At 42.1% G+C, this 22,881-nt stretch overlaps 2 protein-coding genes across 10 annotated transcripts in view; one reads left to right on the top strand and one right to left on the bottom strand.

The window, feature by feature from the left end:
- pdlim7 (PDZ and LIM domain 7) overlaps nt 1-17,140 on the top strand; it is a 28,601-nt gene extending 11,461 nt beyond the window's left edge. For 2 of the 4 annotated variants that reach the window (XM_072395982.1, XM_072395983.1), the window contains exons 4-11: nt 1,327-1,354; nt 2,198-2,394; nt 12,306-12,358; nt 12,525-12,762; nt 13,236-13,416; nt 13,559-13,679; nt 15,653-15,768; nt 16,089-17,140. In XM_072395982.1, the coding sequence (XP_072252083.1) occupies nt 1,327-1,354; nt 2,198-2,394; nt 12,306-12,358; nt 12,525-12,762; nt 13,236-13,416; nt 13,559-13,679; nt 15,653-15,768; nt 16,089-16,175 (1,021 nt within the window). In that variant the 3' untranslated portion in view covers nt 16,176-17,140. Of the gene's footprint in view, nt 1-1,326; nt 1,355-2,197; nt 2,395-4,228; nt 4,246-4,542; nt 4,615-5,263; nt 5,419-5,827; nt 5,865-7,541; nt 7,776-12,305; nt 12,359-12,524; nt 12,763-13,235; nt 13,417-13,558; nt 13,680-15,652; nt 15,769-16,088 lie in introns of those variants that run through there. The other 2 variants (XM_072395984.1, XM_072395985.1) reach the window with 2 other exon arrangements.
- A 915-nt stretch (nt 17,141-18,055) lies between these two features.
- Nucleotides 18,056-22,881, bottom strand: part of unc5a (unc-5 netrin receptor A) — a 126,099-nt gene continuing 121,273 nt past the window's right edge. For all 6 annotated transcript variants that reach the window (XM_072395976.1, XM_072395978.1, XM_072395979.1 and 3 more), the window contains one exon: nt 18,056-21,767. In XM_072395976.1, coding sequence (XP_072252077.1) covers nt 21,602-21,767 — 166 coding nt within the window. In that variant the 3' untranslated portion in view covers nt 18,056-21,601. The remainder of the gene's footprint in view (nt 21,768-22,881) is intronic.

Below are 22,881 nucleotides of genomic sequence, written 5' to 3'. Positions count from 1 at the left end.
CTCCCGTTCCCGTGTGCCAAAGTAAATCATACACATCCCTGATATTCCCCCCCCCCCCGATTCCATTTGACTCATCAAATTGTGGGATAAGTTAATCTCAAGCTCTATGAATGTCACAATCATTCGCTTCCCAGAGATATGACATGTGCAGACGTGTCAGCACGCCTCCTCTTTTCCCCTCTGTCAGTCAGCGCTGTTGTCGTCCTCCCTTTAACATCGCTCTATCAGTGGCTGAGCAAGCAGTGACAGGAGCGGTTACACATTTCTCATCGTCTCAGGAAGTGCTGCCCATTGTTTTGTGTAGCCTGAAACAATGAGGACAACTTCAGGACTGGTTCATTCTTGCATAACCCTCTCCTAGCGCTGTGCATTCAAACATTGGTCAGGGGATGGTGGTGAGTTATGTTGGGACATGTGCTGTATTTTCTCATGGATGAATCTTTTCCAACTACTCATTTTTTCTTTGAAAAAGCCCCCCTCAGCTAATTAGCTTAGTTGTTGAGATGTTGCCACGGATTGGAGTCCTCCGGGCATCACAAACGTAAACAGTATGAGAAATCAAGTTTAGTTTATTCCACTCATCTGAACCACATGTTTGATAATGAAAAACAAAGAGGCACTTATAAGGAGTTGGGAATGTGACAAATCCAGGAAATGTATTTTTTCTTTTTTTAAGCATTGAATGGTGACTAGTACAGCCTCTTTTAGCTCTCTAAAAGGGGTATTAGGATGATGCTGAAGATGTTAGGACACAATTTATTAAGCTCATCAATAAAAGTGGAAATTAAGCAGGACTATAAATCATATTTCATGCAAAGTTTTTCTTAGTCCCATTCGTAGCCACTCGCATTGTTATCCAAGATTTCACATTTTAGTCGATATTTCAACATGAGTAGACTGGCTAATCAGACTATTAATATATATTATTTATTTTCATCTTGTAAGTTCATTTTGAGGGATTTTGCAGCTATATGTGTAATGACTTGGAGCGGGCTTGAAGTATTGACTTTGCTCTGACAATAAATAGTTTTTGGTTTTTTTTCTTTTACACTGATCAGCCACAGCATTGAAACCTTGTGCCTAATATCCTCCAAGTTCACTCCATGCTGCCAGAGTGGCTCTTACTGCAAGACTGTTCAGGTGAACGTGCACATGAATACAAAAAAACCAACGCTTACATGCTGGTAGATTTTCAACAAGATGGTCACTGTTCAACACTTGGCTTAACATACGTGGTTTTAATCTTTTGGCTGATCAGTACAAGAGAAGCATGAGTCTGAAAGTACGTCATTATTTCTGAGTACCGTCTCTGTCTTCTTTCCTCAGAGCTTTCAAAGCGAGCCAAGATACTAAGGTAAGACTGCATTTGTTTGAAAGTGTGAGCTCCCCTCTGCACCTGGAACACCTGGATGATTTGCTGTGGTGTGTTGCTTGACGACAGAATTGGAGGCTCCCTTTAATCCTTACTCACTATTGAATTAAACACTGCACTATGTCACTTTGTCTTTTACATTCACGTGAATCTCCTGCACTATTCATGCCCCGTGCATTAGCCAAGCTCCAGTGAGCCTCTGAATGATTTGTTTGCTGGATCAAGTGTTGTGAATGTTGCTTTTGGAATTTCCTGTAGTTTCTTTTGTTGCGCCTTGCACAATCCCTGATACCAGAGTACTGATGCATTCAGTCTCTCTCTGACGCTTTTTGGCAGCTTCTTGCCCAACTGATTGCCGTCTTTAATAGTACAATAGGGCTATGAGCTCCCACGTGCCGCACATTGTTATTGGTGAAGAACATACAAATACAAAATCGATGTTCCGGTTTGGTAGGTGTGCTTTTGCAACCCGTGCATAAAGCTCGGTGAGAAATCTCGTTAGTGAGAGATGCCAGTAATACATGACACTTTCTCACTTTAAGCATTTTCATTTTAACTGCAGCAGCAGATTACTTGGACCAGTCCTCTGCTGACAGTCAGTTAGAGTAAAAAAAAAAAGCAGTGTTCCACTTCTTAAGCATTTCTTCTGTGTAGAGAAAAGGCCGCAGGCTTTTACAGAGCTGCTGCTGGAGTTCACTGTACTCAATTGCTGTGAGAGACAGGAAAAGCTCGGGATTGTGCAAGGGCGAAACTTCTTTGTGTGTCAAATGGCTAACTGCATGTTGTGCCTGTGCTGCATTGTCTCCCTCTCCCACACACCCACAGGACTCGCTTCCTACGGTTTCTGCTCAGCCAAAATACTCCTTTGCCCCAAGCACAACCATTAACAAGATGGCGCGGCCATTTACAGCAGGTGGTGGTAGTGCCAACTCAGGACCTGCGATTAAACCTGTGGCCTACTCACCCAAACTTAACACTCCGCGCTCACAGAGCCCTGCCAGCACACAACAGCCACAGAATGGGTAGGTGGAAAAATCAACACTATTACCTTTGGAGCTGTAATGTGACTAATGTGATTTTAATGGTGCTTTTGAAGCCTCATTATTCTAGCTTCCCATTAAAAACAGAAAGCAACTCCATCAGGATGTAAAAGAATGTAGTTTGGTCATTTCTGCTGTGTACTGCCAACAGTCGGTCACCGACTCAAACGCATCACAGCAAAGAGGAATGCAGCTAATGTATGCTGGCTCTCTGCGGAGAAGAATATTTAGTTATTATAGACTTACGACAAAATGGGAAACACGAGATGTGCCTTAGACTGATGTGATATAGAGTGTATCATAATAACCTCTGGAGCTGTAAGTCAGCTTGGAATACTTGGCTGAATTGCGTATTTCAAGCTCCAGCTGATATATCTGTATAGTGGAACATAAGGGATGACTAAAAGCTGATTTAATGTGGATCATTGGTGGATGTGCTTTAGTTCTCAGTCACCGCTCTTTAGTTCTGTAAACTGCTGTGCAGCCATTCTCTGCAGAGGTACGTATTCACTTTCCCACCTTTTGGGAAACAAAAAGCAAACGATGCAAGTCACAACTGGAAATTCTCTGGAGGACGTACGTAGAATTAATCAATGAATGAATGAATGAATGGAAAGCAAAATGTGGGCAAACAGAAAAGAGAAGGCAGCATCAGTCACTTTTACCTCCTGGAGGATGGCCTGTTTCACTCACACATGGTCTCATTCAGAACATGAGTGAAAACGGCTGCACAGAAGCTGTGGACATCGTGGGATCGGGGAGCTGCGTTATGTGCGAAAAGTTTGATCATAGCACATTTTAACCATGATGGGATCCTTTTTCATTTGTGAATTAATTTCATTTTTTGGGAGCACGTCATAAATGGGTCTTGCCAGAACTGAGAGAAATACATAACCCTTGGTGTTAATATTTGATTTGTTTCTTGGCGAGTCTCTTGAAAACCTTACACGGATTCTTTTTCAGGGGGCGGATATTCTTTAACGGATTAAAAAAATAAAAAAAAGTGTCTGTATGGCCCGAGTTTCTCGAGCCATACAGACGGGCCAGGCCACTTCCTGTCATTTGGGTAATGGCAGTGCTCTGATGGCAGCTGCTAGTGAGATGTGGTCTGTCGCTGCATTTAGCTTCACTCATAAATTGTTCTCACACAGCTTTTACTCGCGCACTCCGGAGAGGCTCCGTGTGTGTGAGGCTTGTGCGTAGATGGCTGAATGTCCTCTTGGAAAAGCGGAGAGCCTCATCAAAACCGTTTAGCGAAGAATTTGTTGGATTGGCCACAAAAAGCAGTTGAACGCTTAGCAGCTCATGTTTAATGTGTCCAGGCCTGATGCGACAAAGCAGGTTTTGTGATGTTATTTGTACGGAAATTTACGCTGTCGGCACGTCACTGCTCTGCTATTTAGAATTATTTGACTGAACGCGGTGTAACAGAGATCACGCAGTGGGTTATTTTTATTATTTCCTTTGACAGAAACTGCAGCCATTTGCATATTTCCAAAGCATTTGTGCAGATGGGATGAGGGGATCACAGAAGCAAAGGTTCTGTGCCAGTCTACTGAGTCATTTTGGGTCACGGTGACAGCGGATGATTTGACAGACAAGCAACGCTCTGTTTCTCTCACAAAGCTTGTTGACAATAACAGCACGCCTCGTGTCACCTCTTGCCTGCTGTCTGCATTTAGTTGTATCTTCTATCTCATGTTGTGTCCAACCTTTTGTCACGTATTGACATGTTCTGTCCACCCCCCCCTCCCCCTCTGAGCTCTGACCTCTGTCTCTCATTTTGTGCTTTTCTTCTTTTCTTTCAACTCCACAGATGGAAAACCTTGACAAGTTAGTATATTTCTTTCACGTTTGCAGTCCAGTGTGAAATGTCAGTTTCTTCTTTTCCATTTCAATCCCCATTCACACTCATACTTAGTTACTCCCTGGTAAGTTACCTCTCAACCACTTACCCGTGTCCCCCCCCCAATAATGCTAGAGTTCATCACACCATTTTATGTTAAATGGAGACGTTTACTATCCAGTTAAATGCAACAATCCGAACAAACAAAAAGCTTAATTTTGTATTCGGTTCTTTACTCATTAAAATCCTCTCTCTCCTTTTTCGTTCATGCTAATTTCACACAGTCTTGATTTGGTCTCTGGTCTGTTCCACAGGGGTGAAGCTACTTATTATGACGATATCTACCAACAGTCCAAGTAAGGGGCAGCTGCATGCTGGCTGGGCTGTCAGCTTAGCAGCTTATTATGGTCAGGTTGTTTGTGAAAAGAAAGCGAGGCGCTGATGCTCTTTAGTAGATTCAGTTATTTGGCTTACAGAACGAAGATGGCAGTTCATTAGTGAGCATTCATCCTTTCTCCTCTGCTTGCTTCTTGATGAATGCGTGCATGCTGTAGTTGACCTAAAGCTGCGCTGAAAAAGACATTTTTTTGAAAGCAAACGGTTCTTCTTTTGCTGCTTCTTGAGTTGTTTATCAAATATAAAAACCTTGAGTTTTTTTTTTTTTTTTTTTTTTTTTTTTGAGTTTTTTTGAGTTTTTGAATGCCGAGGTCTGTCGGCTTTTCTAACTTTGACTCCTGTTCTAAATGTGATTTCTGATGTGGTCATTTCCATTTATGAGCCGACGGTATTCCAGTGAAAAACTGTTAGTAATGGGTGCCTTTTAATTCCCTCCTGGTGTGACACTGATGCTTGCTCAACTCGTGTTGAGTGCTGCATGATGTGTTCAGAAGTCTGTAAAAGTTCCCTGCTAACCTGGGTCGGTGCAGTGGGCATTTCGCTACCGTAGATTGGGTTGAGTTAACCACGCCTGCTGTGTGCTGCTGCTGGGTTTGTGTGTGTGTGCAGGCACAGCCTCAGGGTGGAGAACTTGCCCTGTTTTATCCCCAACGACCGCAGCAAGAAGAGGCTGATCCAGGACACTGAGGACTGGCAGCCCCGCACCGGCACCACTCAGTCTCGCTCCTTCCGCATCCTGGCCCAGCTCACAGGCACCGACTTCAGTAAGTCAGGGCCCGAGCCTGGCATGTTAAGAGTGATGGATTAGTGTCTCTTTGTCAGGAGAAAGTGTAGGAGGGGCAGTTGCTACTGATTAAATGATCATAGCAGCTCCCAGGTGATAGCTGTGTGAGTGACAGAAAGGTGAATAACAGGTTTGTCCATTTATTTATTTTCAGTTTTGTAGCTGCAACTTTCAGATGGCCGCTGTCTTCTGTGACAGCCGTGCATTATTTCCCATGACTGTCTGATAAAATCGATTAGATGAAGTAAAAGAAGAGCCTCTTTGAATACAATGTTGAGTGCATTCTTAGTGTGATCTCTTGCCTACATGTTTGAAGTCAGTCAGTAGGTTAGGAGTGCCTTTATTAGCCCGTGAGACGATCTGATGCGTGTCTCTCCTGAATCTCTCAGTGCAGGACCCAGATGATGAAACTATGAAGAGGTCAAGGTAAACATTTGAGTGCCGCTGATTTAAATAGTCACGAGTATTTGTGTTTGTGCACGTGTGTCTGTGTGTGCAGAGGCTTCAGTTTGGCAGTTTAAGAGATGGTCGCAGCTTCTTTTTTTTATTTTTTTTTTTTAAATCTTCCTCTTGTGTGTTGTGATATATTTGCCACTTTAAATTCTGGCATTGCATTTTAATTTCCTAAATGCTGTGCTGTGAACGTGAATGCGAGACTCTGCGAGATGGCGTCGCGAGGTTTTGAAAATGTTTGCTAATTTGCTTTGCTGCTGAAATGTAGACTGGACTAAAAAGTGTGATTCTCGTGTGTTGATGATGATGGTTATTTAAAAAAAACTTTACTCTTAATTTCTAACAGTGGTGCTGAAAGGTTTGTGAACCCTTTAGATTTAGCTTTTTTTTCCATATAGATGGGAGCAAAAGCATTTAGATTTTCAGAAAAGCTAAAAAAAAAAAAAGGGAAAAAAGAGGAAAGTCATAAATTTGACATGAATATCAAACTCTGATATTCATTTGAAGCACTGATCAAATATTGCACACCCGTGTGAGTCCAAACCGAAGGATTAGCCATTCATTATTTAGGGATTAAGTGACAGCGATCCGTCTTGTCTTCTTAAGCCACTGTTTGTGGAAGTGGATCATCGTGGTGTAGACAAAGGAGACTTCAGAAAACCCTAAAACAAGAGTTAAAAAATATTACAAAAAGTATCCCTGAAGAGTTTGGACCTCACAAATCCACAGACACCGAGAAAATGGAGGAAATTTTAAGAATATGAATACCCTCCTCATCGACCTGCAAAGTTTAAGGTTCACAACGCCGCCGAGGAACACAGGCAGCGGTAAACAGCTCAAGGTTTTTCTCACATTAGTTGATGTTAATATTAACACAATGACTTCGGCACTAGTGGCAAAAAAACAAAAAAAACAGAACATCCTTAACGATAACATGGACAAGACGGATGATTGTTTAGACAAAGGAAAATGCTGCATTCCAATATAAAAACGTTTCTGTGGAACGTGGTAATATGGCTTCTATTCATTCTTTGAATCCTGGATTATATCAGCAAAATCCACACCATCAACACCAGAGGTGAACTGAACTTGTGTGGATAACTGCCCAACATCCACGGGACAGTAACGTCCAGGTTACAGTTACGAAGGGCGGCTCGGATCCTTTAGGCACTTTATTGTAAAATATTGTATAATTTTCCTCACAGAGCAAATAGTTTTTGTATCGGTCAAGACTTTGTTCAGCGGAGTTCTCTTCATCTTCTGTAGGACTAAAAATGAAACGACTTTGGTTGTATTTCTGCGCTAGTAAAGGGAAAAATCTGAAGAGGTCTGACTTTCAAGCACCACTGTATGATGATGATTATGAAGCTACAATTCACTTGGATTAAAGTCCAATTATTCTCAGAATTAGTCTTAATAAATTCTTAAGAATCTTTAATATATTATGACTTGTTGATATTTGCTTTGCAAATCTGGTTTGACGTGTGTGCTGTTCCACCTGCGTTACTCCTTAACTACTCTGTCATCTTGTCAATTTGTGCACTTCACTCCACTTTCTGCTCCCCCTGCTCGTTAATTTATTCTTTGCTCTGCAATCTGTTTCTTCCTTGTCTCTCTCTCTGTTTTCATATCTGTCTTGCCTGCGGTCAGGGAAAAGTTCCTCACTGAGATTCAGAGTCCTCGCTACGCTCGTCTGAGGGACTGGCACCACGACAGGTCTGCCCGCTCCCTCAATATCAAATCTTGAGCAGCGAGAAGCCCCGGGACACAGAGCCTGCAAGCGATAACTGCACTGCAATGACTACGTAACAAAGACGACGAAGATAGCAGACTGTCTGATGGCAGTTAGCAAATTCACCTTCCACATACAGATGGGGTGAAAAAGGAAGTTTGGGGAAGCAAAGAAAATCAAATCAAAAAAGAAACATAGCCTTGATGACAAAGCCCAAAGTGGAACCTTGCATACTGAGCCTAAGCGTAAGATCTCCCTTTGTATTTCTGACTTGATGACGGTTTTCCATTTCATGCCGCATTGCTGGGAGTAAACTGGTGGGAATTCTTCTTTAATGGTGAAGTTCAGAGCCTCCTTTGATCTGTCTCTCTCAGCCTGTTTACATTTATTGATCCCTTAAGTTTTCATCTCTGATCTCCTCCTCTAATAGGCATCTCTAACCATAAAGAAAGAAAACCAAGACAAATCTGTGCTTTTATGTTTTTCTTTTTTTTTTTTCCTGCTGTCATCACTAATATCTGAACTATAAAAAAAGAAAAATCTGAAAAAAAAACCTCATGATCTTCTGTCCTTTCTTTCGTGTTTTCATCTTCTTTCATTCATTTTTCAAGCTTAGAATAATTTTCCTCTTGATAACCGACAATGTCTTTTGTTTTTCCCGTGTCTAAGTCGCCTCGGTTTCTTTACTCGACACCGAACGGAAATGATTATGTAGAAGCAGGGGGTTCCTCGGTATTTACGCAGGTCTGAATTAATGGGGTGTCTCCTCAGGTCCTCTGATCAGGGTTCAAGGTTTACTTTTATTGCCTCAGAGGGAAAATTGTTGTGCGCTCGGGCATAAAAACAACAAATGGGCGCACACACACATGAAGTAATACACATCCATAAAAGATGGAGGCGAACAATGAGCGAATGCAGTCTTTTGTCCTTTGCTCTGGCCTGAAATAAACACCAGTGTTCAGCGTGTAGTAAAGATAAAAGATCAACAGTGCCATATTCATGTTTTCAGAGTTTCAGGGAGACTGGTTTCCAGAAGCCATTCCAAACGGGTTTAATGTACTTTTTTTTTTTTTTTTTTTCCTGTCTTCGGTGGCTAGAGGGGGGGAAAGATGGTGCAGTTATAAGCGGCAGCATAGTTGGGCCTTGGCGTTCAAGGCTGCAGCCCTGAGAAAGGAATGGAACCAGGATCTAGTCGTTTTTCAAGAATTTCACAAGGCCTTCTGATATTCTATATTCTCATGAGATGCAAGCTGAGTCATGTTTCAAGATGCAAGCGATGCCTCAGAGTTGTTGCGGTTCATCATATGACCTTTAAACTTGGCTGATGAAGCCTGGAACCTGTTGTGAGCAACTGAGGAGATGGACTGAATTATAAATGTCCCGTCCAACTTGGTTTAAGAAACGAATGGCTTTTATTACAGCGTTGAATTGGATCATTTTCTATCATAAGAAATAAAATGAAGGAAAACGGTTATTTTCGTTACGTGCTAGAAACTGAAACGGGAATTAAGGTCTGTGGACTATGATTTTTTTTTTTTTTATCACTGGCAAGGACATATTTGATGGAAATTGTATCCAAACACTTACAACCCCATGGCTTTAAAGTGACGAGGTAAGACGGTGTGTGTGTGCGTCCACACAGAAGCCTCATCACACAGAACCCTTGGAGACCGGGTATGGTAACATGGGGAGAGTCGTAACGCCACTAATTCTACCAATCGGGGGTGAGATGGGAGTCAGATGATCATTTCCGTGTTTGACCACGTTCTACTCCATCTCTGTGTCGAGCCTGGAAACCGATGCATTCAGATTTTGAGTAAAACGAGATCTTGAGGTAGGAAAGTAATATTATTGGCCAACACCAAACTGTTTACTACTTATAACTTACAGAAATTGAAACTGTAGTTGGTTAGGCAGACAGCGATGCATTTTCCACCGGCTAATTTCAAACTATGCAAATACAGTTGGCTAAACAATGGCTGGCAGGGTTGGGGTGGGCTGTAACATATATCTTAAAAGGTGTTACAACCATCCCCTGACAGAAAACTAATATTTCTTTATTTTTATTCATTTTTAAGCACACCTAGGCAGTGGAAAATAAAAACTGAGAGAGGTGTGCCTACTGATGGCTTTTAAAAAAAAATAAATAAATAAAATAAAAAAAAAAAAAAAAGCATCTGATAAGGTTTCAAAGAAGGGCAAGTCAGTCAGATCAGTGGTGGAGGAACATGGCATCTGCCATGTTAAACTGAGCAGATACTGCAGAGGTTGAGGGACCAGGGAGCCAGTGATGTGCCTGATGTAGGCTACAGGAGCATCTTTAAACACTCATATTGTTACCAGAGTTTGTGTGTGTGTGTTTAAACAGTCTACAAGAACAAACTCCTGGGAGAACCATAGTATGTTTGAGTTATGGTCAGTCACAGATTGTTCTGGATTGTTCTATTATTCCATTTTTTTTTCAAGCATATTCTATGGTGTGGCCTCTGCTTTTGCTTAATTTAAAGTGTTACAACCCACCCCAGTAGTGGGGTAGGTACTACTGGAACACCATGTGTTTGACATTAAAACACAAAGGTCTGTGATATTTGTACAGGGTCTTACATAGATGTAATTTGTAGTAAAGTATTTTAGATAAAAGCACAACCACACGTCTCCCCTACTGTAAATCTCGACGAGTGAGGAGGAGTCGACCATAAAAATTCTAATGAGATACAAAAACACATCATGGGGTGGGGGACGTATAAATGGTTAATAGCGGAAAAACCAATATACCCTTAGAAATGCGGCCTCTCTGCCTTATTTGGCACAGGTGCATTCGGGTTCTTGCAGAGCTGTGGTATCTTTGCCTCCTCACAGTTTGGGGGTGACTCATGTCAGTGGCTTCTTACTCCATAAGAAAAGAAAACACTCTCTTCCTCTGCTGGATGTTCGGCTGCCAACAAACTCCCCCGTTTTCCTCATTGCTCAGCTTGATGCGTCCCACAGGAGTGGAAGCTGGACAACAGGTAGAACAGGAAGAGTTGAAGGAAACGTTCCACGTCAGAGACTTAAAAAGTGAAAAAAAAAACAACACCTTTCTGCTGCGGGTCTGATGTGGGGATCGTGCACCTGCATCACATCACGTCTCTCGCTGCTAAGAGGAGAGCAGAAAGCGGAGAAAATGTCAAGTAAACACGAGCCAGGTCGCTCCAGGTGGGAGAAAAAAAGCTGCTGTAGAGGATGTACTTCAATTTGCACCTGCAACCTTCACCGTGGTGAGGTGCAGTTCAAGAAACCTCTGAAAGTTGTGGGAGAGCTCTTTGCCGCTGGCTCGTTGCCAACGTCGGGCAGCTCGGCAGGGAAGTGAAGCCGGGGCCGCTTGTGTTGACTCGGATGCTGTTTTGTGAGTTGTTAGGTGGAGTCCCAAAAGGCCTGCGAAGAAGAGGGCAGCTGACCCAGGGTCTGCGAGTCAAACTGACTGAAACGGGCTCTGCCCTTCGTTTAACCCAGCCACAAGAGCTCCGTCTCACATGGCAGTCTTTTCACCCTGCTTTGCTGGATTCTTTTCTTTTCTTCTCGCATCAACCTCCTTATTTAGATGGTGTCAGAATGCTGCAGGGAGAGCTCTCAGTTCGCCACTGTGCAGGCAGCGTTCTGGCTTTTGCTCATGCAAGAACAATGTCATTATTTCTCGCTCGTCAGTTCTAAATGATATAGTTGGTTTTATTTATTTTTTCTTGCTGAACTGCCCCTGGCTCTTAGTAACGGCTCCTTTCTGTGTAACTTTTGTATTTGTTTGGATGTGTTTGGAGTGTGATTGATCCGCAGACTAAACCTGATATAAGCTGAACTTTGGAAAGAGGTTGTTGCAGGGTAATTAATTTCACATTTTCTTTTTATCTTCGCAAATGAGACACGATTTCATCATCTTTCATTAGTACATTGTTGATGGCACAGTTGATGATGTAAACAAGGAGCGATGCCTGAGGGGGATGTCATATTTTTCTTCTTTTTTTCCAAGATTAAATGTCTCCAGAGCTCACTGCCTCGTCTCAGAAGCTGTTTTTCCCCTCCCCGACGTTGTTTGAAGATTCTCTGAATATAGTGACGCTTGCTTCGGGTAACATAACTGAGAAATGAGGAAACACTTCTCCACACTCAGGCCTGAAGCCAGCTCGTCTGCATCCAAAGCTGACAGCATGACGCGTCTGATGAGTTTCTCTGCTCTTTGCCTGCGACTGTCAATCAGTGGGAAGAAGATGTTCGGGTTTCTTAATGTCCTCATTAGAGAGGAGCCTCTTTTACCTTTCTCATGCAGGTGTTGCTGGTGTTTATTGGATGCATGTCTGTTCAGCAGTGGTTATTGAAAGGTATTGAATTACATGATTGATTTTTATTCATTTTTTTCCTCACATGGGCTTGTATAATCAAGTGAAAGGGTGTGCAGACACCACAAGCTGTTAGCAGTGGCTCAATAATTCATCACTACTGAGGCGGGGGGGGGGGTCAAACCAGCTTGTTTCACCACAACAGTTATCCAGTTCATACTGATGCTCAGAGTCCTTCACGTAAAAAGGTGATTGGTGGTGGAGATGACCGTGAATGCTGGTATCCAAACGGGACATTCTGAGAAGTAACTATGGTTACCGAAGTGTATGAGTTGTGTGTATCTTTTCTAATTAGTCATCCTTTCCCCACAGCCTTGAGCCAACTCCCTCTCCTGCCAAGGCCCAAACTGCAGATAAACCAGATGGTGAGTTTCTGCTCCTGCTGATGCGTAAAACGAAGCCCAGCAGCTTCCAGTAGAGGTTGTGCTAATAGATGCTTATTCTCAACAGTCAATACCTGTGCACTGGCAACAACAAGGTGACATACAAAGCTGTATGTAAAATGTAGAACTGTCCCTCCTCCTGACCCAGGCTCCAAGACTGCAGCTGCAGGCAGCTCTGGTCCGTCCTGCAGACCTCCGTGGGTCACTGACCCTAACTTCGCTGCGCGCTATCGCCCAGACAAAACCAGCACCGTCGTGACCCAGCACCAGCAGCCCGTCCAGCCGACACCTATGCAGAACCGCAGCTCCATCCTGCAGGCAGCGCAGCAGGCGCCCGAGGACAGCGGGAGGACCCCCTTATGTGGTGCCTGCAATAAAATCATCAGGTGAGGCTGCCGGACAGCGTCGACACAACCAGTTCGATGATTTCTCTTTACAAGAGTAATGTAATGTCAGCGTTTGCTCCTTTCAGAGCCATTTAAGAGATGACTCATATTTTAAGACGGTTAATATGCACAGCGACAGATTGTGTGTCTGCAGCAAATTAAGTCCGTCAGCATAATTCACACAGTCTGGCGACATCTTTTATCACAGAGGACAAGCATTATCCTGTCATTTCACTGATAAAGAGGAACCTTGGTTTTTATTCTGGTCACTGTTGCCAGCAACGAGAAGGCACAAATTGGCAAAGAACAAGAAAAAAAAAAAAAAGAAGACATGTCTCCAGTTTCTGTCAGTGTGCTGCTCCTGTGTGCCATTGTTGGAGCTTTCCACACCTGCATTTTCCTAAGTTCCCAGTTGGGTATCGGATTTCAACACCGACTCTGTAATAATAACTAACAATGTGTCTGTTTTCCAGGGGTCGGTACCTGGTGGCACTGGGGCGGTCTTGGCATCCTGAAGAGTTTACATGCTCGCAGTGCAAGGCTGTGCTGGAGGAGGGTGGGTTCTTTGAGGAAAGGGGCTCCGTCTACTGTACAAAGTGCCACGATAACCGATACGCTCCCAACTGTGCCAAGTGCAAAAAGAAGATCACGGGGGTGAGGGCGTCCTTCTCATATCCAGCAAAGTCTTTCTCTAAAACTTCAAATATATTGTTTCTGAATAAGACTGCCGTGTCAGCTGGTGTTCTGTGAGTAGTCAAATAAAAATCCTGTTTTTTTTTTTTTTTTCTGCAATCAGGAAATCATGCATGCCCTGAAGATGACCTACCATGTTCAATGTTTCAAGTGTGCCGCCTGCAAGGCTCCCATCAGAAACCAAGCCTTTTACATGGAGGAGGGCGAACCCTACTGTGAGAAAGGTGAGAGACTGCAGTCATGCAATCACTGTAAACTATGCAACCTAACTTGCAGAACCACTGCGACACTACACTGACTACTCATGGGTATAATCCTACTTTAAAAAAGAAAAAGATCCTTTCTCTATTGATCCTCTATTGATTTCACATTCATTTCCAAACTTACTGCCAATTGTCAGATTCTCCCATCACATGTTCGGAATCTAAGTGATGATTATTTGAAGAACCTCGGTGTCATTCTATGAAAATCCTCCTTTCATGTCTTTAAAACTGCTCAGATGTTCCTCTACAACTCAGCCTCATTTCACCAGTGAATGCACAAATTAGCAGCGCCTGGCTGCAGGTGCTCGCCCTCACCTGGTGAATGGCTTTGAGTAAAGTTTCGCTCTTGGATTTGGCTGCGTTTGTTTCACACTGACAATCTGCTGCTCTTGTGTCACGCTTTGGTTTTCTACGGCTGTTTATCGCCCCTTTGACTCAAGGTGAATCTTTCTTCAAATTGCCAGTTATGTCAGGTTCCACCTACAAGTTGACAGGAAACGCAGACCGTCTGATTCCAACAGCTACTAAGCACAGTGTGGAGTCCTTATTCGTCTCTTGAGGTATCCTCATTATGTGTTCCAGCATATTAAAAATATAACCGGGACACGTTAAACAGATTTAAATCTTGATTTTTATCAGAGGGGGTCTCAGCTTGGAGCTTCATGAAAGTTAAGAGGGCATCAGCATGGTGAAGAATTCTCTGCTGGCAATGAAGAGTCATACTTACGTGGTTTTGAAAGAAGCTGTTGGGGGGGGAAATGAAATGGCTGTAATCACTTGGCATGTGGTGTCAACAGCCCCACAGAAACTTAAGCTGTAATAGAAAGTTTGGCTTTAACTCGGTTTTGGAATTAAACGGCATTTAACAGTGGCGCTTCAGCAGAAAATATGACACAGTGGCGAAAGAAGAAGCGTGCTCAGAGGGGGGAGTGTGCAGATTGATTAGTTGCAGTGCCACATGGGGAACATCTCAAGCCATGTAAGAGCCTCACGCATGGGCCGAGTGTTACACATTTATTATAGATCTGCACCGGCTGCAAGTCTATGGGTGAATAGAGAAGAAGCTACGTCCCAACACACAGCGTTACGTTTGTGATGGATGTCGTGACTAAGCACAACGTAGCGTTTTAAATTTTTTTTCATTCTATCAAGCCTTTTTGTTTCAATTTTTTGAGGAATTGTTGCTTTTGAGGGGGTTGTGTTGTAAACCTGGCTTTGCAGGCTACAGTCAATCATAAACTGTGATGTTTTCATTTGCTCTAATCTATTTAACTCCAGTTTGCTCTCTGTTGGGTTTTATGAATGGTGTGTGCGCCTCTATTATGCCATCAATGATTTAGAGGGACAATGTGCATCTTGCTCAATACCGAGGCTCTGACGTGTACCGCTGCTTTGCAAAGCCAGAACCCCGAGTACTCGTACTCTGAATAATGCCTTTAGCTCTGATAAACATTCTGCTGCCTCAGCAACTTGCAGGGATTGTACAGCTCTCAACCACTTACTCCTGAGAAGCGGCATTATAACCTGACACTTTCTCCAGAGTCCTTGTGATGAAAGAGACTGGCAAATCCAGTCAAGTATCGGGAGCAATTTCCCCTCATCCTAATCCCCCCCCCACCCCTTACACTATGGAAAGGCACTACTTCTGAACAAATATCTCAAACAGCCACATTATCGAGAGGAGCCGCTGTTTGGCATCAGCACAGCTTCCCCATCGTTATTACCCCCATTCAATCCTTTGAGTGGCTGTTTGGTGGCATATTCCTCATCTTCAGCAGCAGAAAGCTCCAGTTTTTTTTCTAAAAGATAAGTTATAGAACCAATTGACACTCTTTAAGTTGATAACATCTTTTAGATTTGAATGTTGTCATATTTCTCACTCACATCTTGTCTCTTCTTTTTTGTGTGTGTGTGTGTGTGTGTGTGCTCTCCAGACTATGAGAAGATGTTTGGCACCAAATGCCACGGCTGTGACTTTAAGATTGATGCTGGCGATCGCTTTCTGGAGGCCTTGGGCTACAGCTGGCACGACACGTGCTTTGTCTGTGCTGTAAGTCATTTTGATTGATTTGGCTTCTCGTGGCATCTCTTTGCCCTGTATCTTGTGTCTGTCCCAGCACAATGAGACCTGAACAATCTGCCTTCATGTCTCAGCCTCAAACTTCGCCTTCACTCTCTGTCTTTTAACCCGTCACCAGCTGTCCGATCTGTCCACCGCTCTCATTCTGTGAGGAAAACCGAAAGTGAATCCGGTCAACTAGATAATGTCTGCCCTGTCCAGTTGGAATCTGTGTAAATTCACATACATTGGTTAAGTCTGATATCTCCTTTGCCCTGGTTTCTCAATCTGTCTCCTTTCATCTTTTAAAGCTCTGCCAAATCAACCTGGAGGGTAAGACGTTCTACTCAAAGAAGGATAAGCCTCTGTGCAAAAGCCACGCTTTTGCTCCAGTGTGAGAGAGCCAGCTACATCTTCAGAGGAAGGAGCACTTCTTCCTCCACCTCCTCTTTACCCTTTTCCACCCTCTGACACACTCTACATCCCCTCTTTGCCAGCCACACACAGAGTTCAGCTCAGTCTTTTTTTTTTTCTTTTTGCAGACTTCGTTTCTATGCTCAAGGCTTAACGCTAGCCTCACATGCTGTCACTTTACTGGGCTGTTAAGTCAGTTCAGATATCACTGGCTGTAATATAAAAAGTGTTTTACAAAACTGGAAATAATCAAGGAATTATTTCATAACATCGCCAACTTATGGATGTTTTCTTTGAGTTTCTGCATACAAAGTCACCTTCAATTTGCCTAGATTTAATTGTAGTTGATAAAGAAATCATTCTCATTCAAGTCTAAGGTAACATCTTCCAAGTTCAAGGAGTCATAGAGCTTCTAATAATCGCACGTATTGCAGTAATGATCTGCCTCTACTCCTGCATTAAGTGCTGGCCCTATGCTGGAACCTGACCCACTCATTGGCTCTTACCACTGTGCCCTTTAATCTAATGGCAGCCAGTCTGGCAAAAAAAGGAGTAGTTGCATTTCTGCTTGAACAGACCCAAATCCTCAAGAGCTCAGAGTGCAGTATATTTGACTTTGGCTCTGGCAAATCGCAGCACAAACTGCGATCTACATATGGAATTCTGAGTCATGTCGAAATCTTAAATTTATCTGATTTTAATAGTCACAGAAATGGTTCATGGAGAACTTTCTAAATGTTTCACATTCCTGCAGTAAAGAGATTAAGTAGATGAGATTTTTGGACATTTTTAAGTCAGCAAAAGTGATTCAAGATATTTTTCCATGTTACAACGATATTGTGATGAGTACTTTCAGGCCATTGTTGATTATGTATTTATATTGCTTCAGAACTGGCATGTAAGTGTTTTATAGCTGCTGAAAGTTTCAAATAAAACCGTTTAGAAACGCTCCAATGGTTGAATGACTTTCCTAACTGTGCTTAGCGTAGAAATGTATAGAATCCACTGTGCTGCACAGCCGTGTTTCTACAGAAAGCGACGACAAAGCAAGTTTTTCTGTGGTTGGATGTTGGGTATTTGGCTGGTTACAACTTGAAAAATTCACCAGGAATTGTTACTGAATCCTACACACCACTCCTTTAAATTTGCAGTGTAAAAATAAAGTTCTATCCAAGAGGGGGGGTTTCAATTTGTATTTAATAGCTTTGCTAAATTAACTGGTTTTATCGCCTTAAAATGAAACATTTGTTTTTGTAGCGTGGCTCATTCTGCATGGTAGAACGGCTAAATGTCGGCCATAAAAAGATACCTCGAAGAAGACTGAGCAGAAGGAGAAAAGAAGACAACCGTGGAGTAAGTGGTTATGGATGCCATTTATGAAAAAGTCTCAGGGTACAGAATTGAGAAATGGAGGTTCGTGCCTCTTATGTAATGCAAAAGCAGGCACCAGCGCACGAATCGACAAAGTTAAGTGAGCAAGAACATGAAGTGGAGAAGAAGCCAATATAAAACGCGGAATTGACGTTGGTGTGGATTTTAGTAGAAATTGCTGATGAAGAAGACTGTCTTTCAGGTGACATTAAAGTTGCTTATTTCCTCCTCAACACATGACGAAACATGAAAAAAATAAATGTTCTGAGATAGTGGGGTGGAAGGCATTTGAGCTGCCATCTCCATATTTGCCACTAGATGTCACTAACTCCTACTCATTGCTCCTTTAACACATGGCAAGACAAATGTGCATTTCCCCAAAAAATTTCACCTTAAAACAATTTTAAACAAATACACATGCTGACTTTACATGTTCTGTATACGCCCCTTTAAAGTTAACAATTGGATTTTAAGAAAAGAATCCAGTCCTTGATTTAACAATATATAATTTATTTACAACAATTTCGGATTGAATTACTATACATACCTTTCTGAAATGTCATAGATAGATATATATACATAAGGCCAAGTAAATACTTGAAAGCACTTAGAAACGAATTTCCAAAATTCTACCCACAAATCCATATCATTGTCCAAAAAGTATGGAAAATCTCCCTCAGAAGTTTTTCCATTGCCACAAAAGTTTTGACAACAATTTACACTGACAATAAGGAACACAAAAGGTTTAAAAAAAACAAAAACAATAAAAGGATTATACAATTGCATAAGCGCTGTGGCATGTAATAAATACAGCATTTTTGACTTGCAGAAAGGCAAGGGACATTGAACCAAGGAACTAAATAGAAAACCATTCACAAGTACAGAAGTCTATTGTTCTTAGTTCAAAAAGAAAACAGTTCAGTTCGTGACAAGGAGGTACGCACACATCCAGTTTTACTCACGCACATTCGCACAAACACGCACGTCCTCGACACCGAATAGTAATGAGTGACAGAGAGTACAGTGCTGAGATGAAACTTTTTTTCTTTTTTCCCCCCCTAACACAGGGGTGAGCCTACAGTATAAACTTTGACTGAAGCGTGTGTGTGTTACTGACACGAGTCTAAACGGCACCATCAGGCCCAGATTTGAACCGTATTCGTCGCACACGCACGGTAACTGCAGATCTGTTGGATGTGAAGATGGATGCTGAACATCTTGGCGGCTGGTGAATTACATTACTGAAATGTGCTTAGGCAACACATCCAAGACAATGACAAGGGTGATAAAATTTCACATACAGTCTGACTGTACAACTGCCATGGCTCATCTAAACATGCTGTGTCGACACTGGCTTGTCAGTGTCCAAGAACTGATGTCCTCCTCCTCTGATTAGCCTTCACACAGTCCCACAGCAGTGATTCACTAAGCATTAGTGACTGCTGCCACCTTTGCATTTAAATGCTTCGAGTTCTAGAAGTAATCCGGCAGATGTACGCAGCTTAAGGACAAACAAAATGTGTAGAGAAAACGTCCAGTGACACAGCCTCTAAACCCTTAACACTGCAAATCACTGCTAGATCGCCAAAGAACAGTATATAGGCAAACACGTCACGGTTTAGACTTGACAAATGCTGCGCCAGTTAAGTGTCTTTTTTTGGCTTCATATTAAAATATAATTTACATTTGTTTACAAAGTGATAAAATAAATTGACCCATATTACTGCTCAAACAAACTGCATCAACTTGCGAAAGGACAAAAGGCAAAGAAAAGCAGAAACACTAATGATTGGGGCTTTATGCCCGCCGTTTAGACGAAACATTAACTCTGACTCATTCTATGCTAGCGGCAAGTTAAAAACAGTGCTGAAACAAAGTTTTAATGGATACAATAAGAGGATGTTGTGGACTCAAATAATGTTCATAAAACTTTGGTTACCAATTCTGCTGATTTACAATATGCAAAGTGACAGCACATGGCTGGTATAGAAAAAGTATTTACATATTACATGTGGCGATGATTCGGGGGAATCATAATTTCATTTGATAAGGGAATAATCCAAGTGTTTCTATTTCTAAAAAGGTAACAATTCATCTCATGGCATCTCCATATAAAATAGAAATGGATGTGTCAGTGTTCATAAAGGGGAGGCATATCTAATAGGATGGGAGGAATAAGTTTGATGAGTCAAGTTCTGAGATGCCATGTAAAAAAACTTTCAAACTCTGAAAGGGCATTTTTTCCCTCTATGCGAAAAACTGAACGTACATTCCAAATATCTGACAATCATAAATGAGGCTCCACTTAATCTTAAAGGTTGGAATCACTAGAAATGGTAGGATTGGCTTTCCCAGATGTTTAAATGAGAGCTAATTCGATGAGAGGGGCTTTCTTTACAGCTTTAAACAGACAACTTCACATGCAACCCTGAGGCAGACAGAACTATGGCTAGTTTGGGATTGCTCACACCTTTCCGAAGTACATTGCCAAACCTGTGGACTTGAACTGTATTTATGTTGCCCGGTAAGATAAATCCATTACTAAGAAAGTACTGTGTTCCATAATGTAATGCAGAGAAATATAATGACCAAGTGTGTGCTTGCGGTTTATGGATCCTTGCTTGAATTAGCTGGATAACATTTGTCATTTTGGTGAGAAAAAGAACAAAAAAACTTTTTCAGTTGCAGAGGAGCGACAATATCAATAAGCCACTCTCAGTTTTAATCTGAGATACGGGCCTCTCTCTGATGTGGAAATACTGTTTGCCACACAGCAAATATTGAATTCCCACCAACGCTGCTTTATGAATAATATAAACAAAGCTGCACAATTACTGTTTCAACATGACTAATCTTGTGAAGATTTTGAAGAATTTGTCGTCAGATTTTCTGTGGCAAAGTGCTTTAAATTATTCATGTTATAATAACCCTTTTGGCTACCTTCCTATACTGAAGCATTAATGTAATCAAGGGGAAAATGTCATTTTAGAAATGAGTTCTGACGACATTCAGAGCTCACATATTTGTGGCTGGAGAGCCTTGCGGGGCTGTGGCTCCTTAATTAGCTGTGAAATCTGAAACAGAAAAACACCACAATGAAAGACTGGGGTAATATACTGTAACACGTGAAATAAAGCTGATGGATCAAAATCAGGGTCTATAAATAGAAATGGCCTCTGAAATATGACTTTAGTGAAAGAACAGTATTACTCCCTCTTCTCTTCAGAAAAGAAAGGTTCAGAGAGCCCAAACCTCACATATATTGATTTAGAAGCAGGAAAAGCTGCAAAGCTTCTCACTGAATCAAGATGTCAAGATGTTACATTCACAGTAGTGATACCGGCTGGACTAAAAAGCACACACACACACACACAAACGCGCTAGCCAGACGAGACGGGTTTCTGGGGATCTCGCATATAATCTGTTTGAAACCTGCACGCAGGTACAGGATGTGCTACAAGCCGTCTTCGTGTTCAACAGATCATTTACACGTATGACAAACCTGTCACGGTGATAAGAATGTGTCTTGTGATAATGTCATGGTAAAAACCCGTCAATTGCATACAGCACGACGCCTTTTCTATGACTGGCACCTTTAGTTTCATTTCTTACATGTAATTCAGATTTTCTTAATTCAATTACAAAAACAATTTCATGAATTTGCAATATTGACATGTAGTTTTCCATTAGTCAGTGTTACATTTGCATATAGCTCCTATATGACCAGCCAAAAGGTGTGAGGTTAGTTTAAAGCAGGTGTGGACTGATTCATCTTCAAATCTTTGATATGAAATTAAGACTTATCTGACACACACACACACACACACACACACACACGCCTAAACTCTTCCAAATTAGGTTTGTCAATGATTTTAGCTCTGGTAGGATAAAGAAACTCAATCCGTTATAAACCATCTTTTAAAGTGAAGAAGCGAGACATTGGGATAGCTCTGCATTTCAATTCCTGCTGCTGTTGTTGTTAAGATGCTTATTGTGTTGTGAACTTCTACTTTGCACCAGTCTCTCCCCTTTTTCTGGGTTAGCACTCGCCATCTGAGACCAGGAATATCATGGCTTCCTGTTTGCCAATGTCAGCCATGACCGTGGCCAGCTGGTTGATGTTGCCAGTGTGGAAATGTTGTGCCTCCCACAGGTCCAGGATCACAGAGGTTGGGCTCGCTTTGGATGCAAAGAAACTCATGTGTCTGCAGAGTGAAGGAGAGAGGACAACGCAAAAATTAGAGTGCGAGGATAATGAGGGATCAGGTGACGTGCACACAGACAGGACCATCTCTCATTTTCTCTCCAGCAGAAGAGAATCCGGAAAAGCTTTTCAGTTGCTCTTTTTATTGTCCTGCTGCTTCTAGTAACTCTGTCACGGTCGGGCTTTATGGTGTGTTATATTGCTACACCCCGATTTGCTGTGTTAAAGTAAAAAAATGATAAAAGTTATAACAACACGGCCTAGCTCTTGAAGCTGCCATCAAATAGAAAATGGCTTGCAATTTTCATTTGAAGATCAACTCCATAACCCTCATTCCTCTTTATTTGATGTTGAAATTGGCCCTAAATCCCATATAGTAAATCCTATATGGACTTTCACAGTTAGGCCGGATGTGACCTTTTCCATTTTAGGAGCACCACCTTCACGATCAAACCCAATCAATGACAACAAAGCAGTGGCCCCAGCCGGCTGTATATTTGATGTTGAGTGGGAGCTGATCCCCACAGTACCTGAAGATGCATGTTTGATTTAATGGCCTTTTTCTGTTCTTCAAATGTCTAGGGCCTCAAATGCTCTGTAAAGCACACATGGCATTAAAAAACAGAACAGCGTACACCTTTGGCACAAAGAGAGATTGTGCTGTGTGAGTGTTTTGGAGGGAAGGGAGCACACAACCCCCCCCCCAAAAAAATATAAAATCCTGTTCACCTTAAGAAAGGTCTGTCATTTCCTCGTACTGTCCGTTTGCCTACTGAAGCATTCTGTGGTGGCTATAAACATGTGACTGCTTTGGCAGTACACGCAGCCCTGAGAATGCACTGTCACTCTGCCATTTTGAAGCAGTATGATTTTATAGCACAAACAGCTCTCTCTCAGCAGGACAGAACAACAAAGACAAGTGATGGTCATAAAAAATGTCTGAAAATAACCTTCCCGTGCCATAATTCAAATTGGAATAAAAAGTGGGGGGGACTTAGCCTGGCATCTGACATGCCAGCCATGTTATTCACCTCACTGTGTGAGACACCAGCTTATCTTGTAAGGCTCAAACAGAGTTGTTTGCACAGTCTTTAGAAAAAAAGTTCAAATAAGAG

This window comes from Leuresthes tenuis, unplaced genomic scaffold (genome assembly GCF_036924035.1).
Source record: "Leuresthes tenuis unplaced genomic scaffold, fLeuTen1.0.hap1 SCAF_11, whole genome shotgun sequence".
NCBI lineage: Eukaryota > Metazoa > Chordata > Actinopteri > Atheriniformes > Atherinopsidae > Leuresthes > Leuresthes tenuis.
Note: the sequence above shows the minus strand (reverse complement) of the source record. Positions and strands in the feature narration are given on the sequence as shown.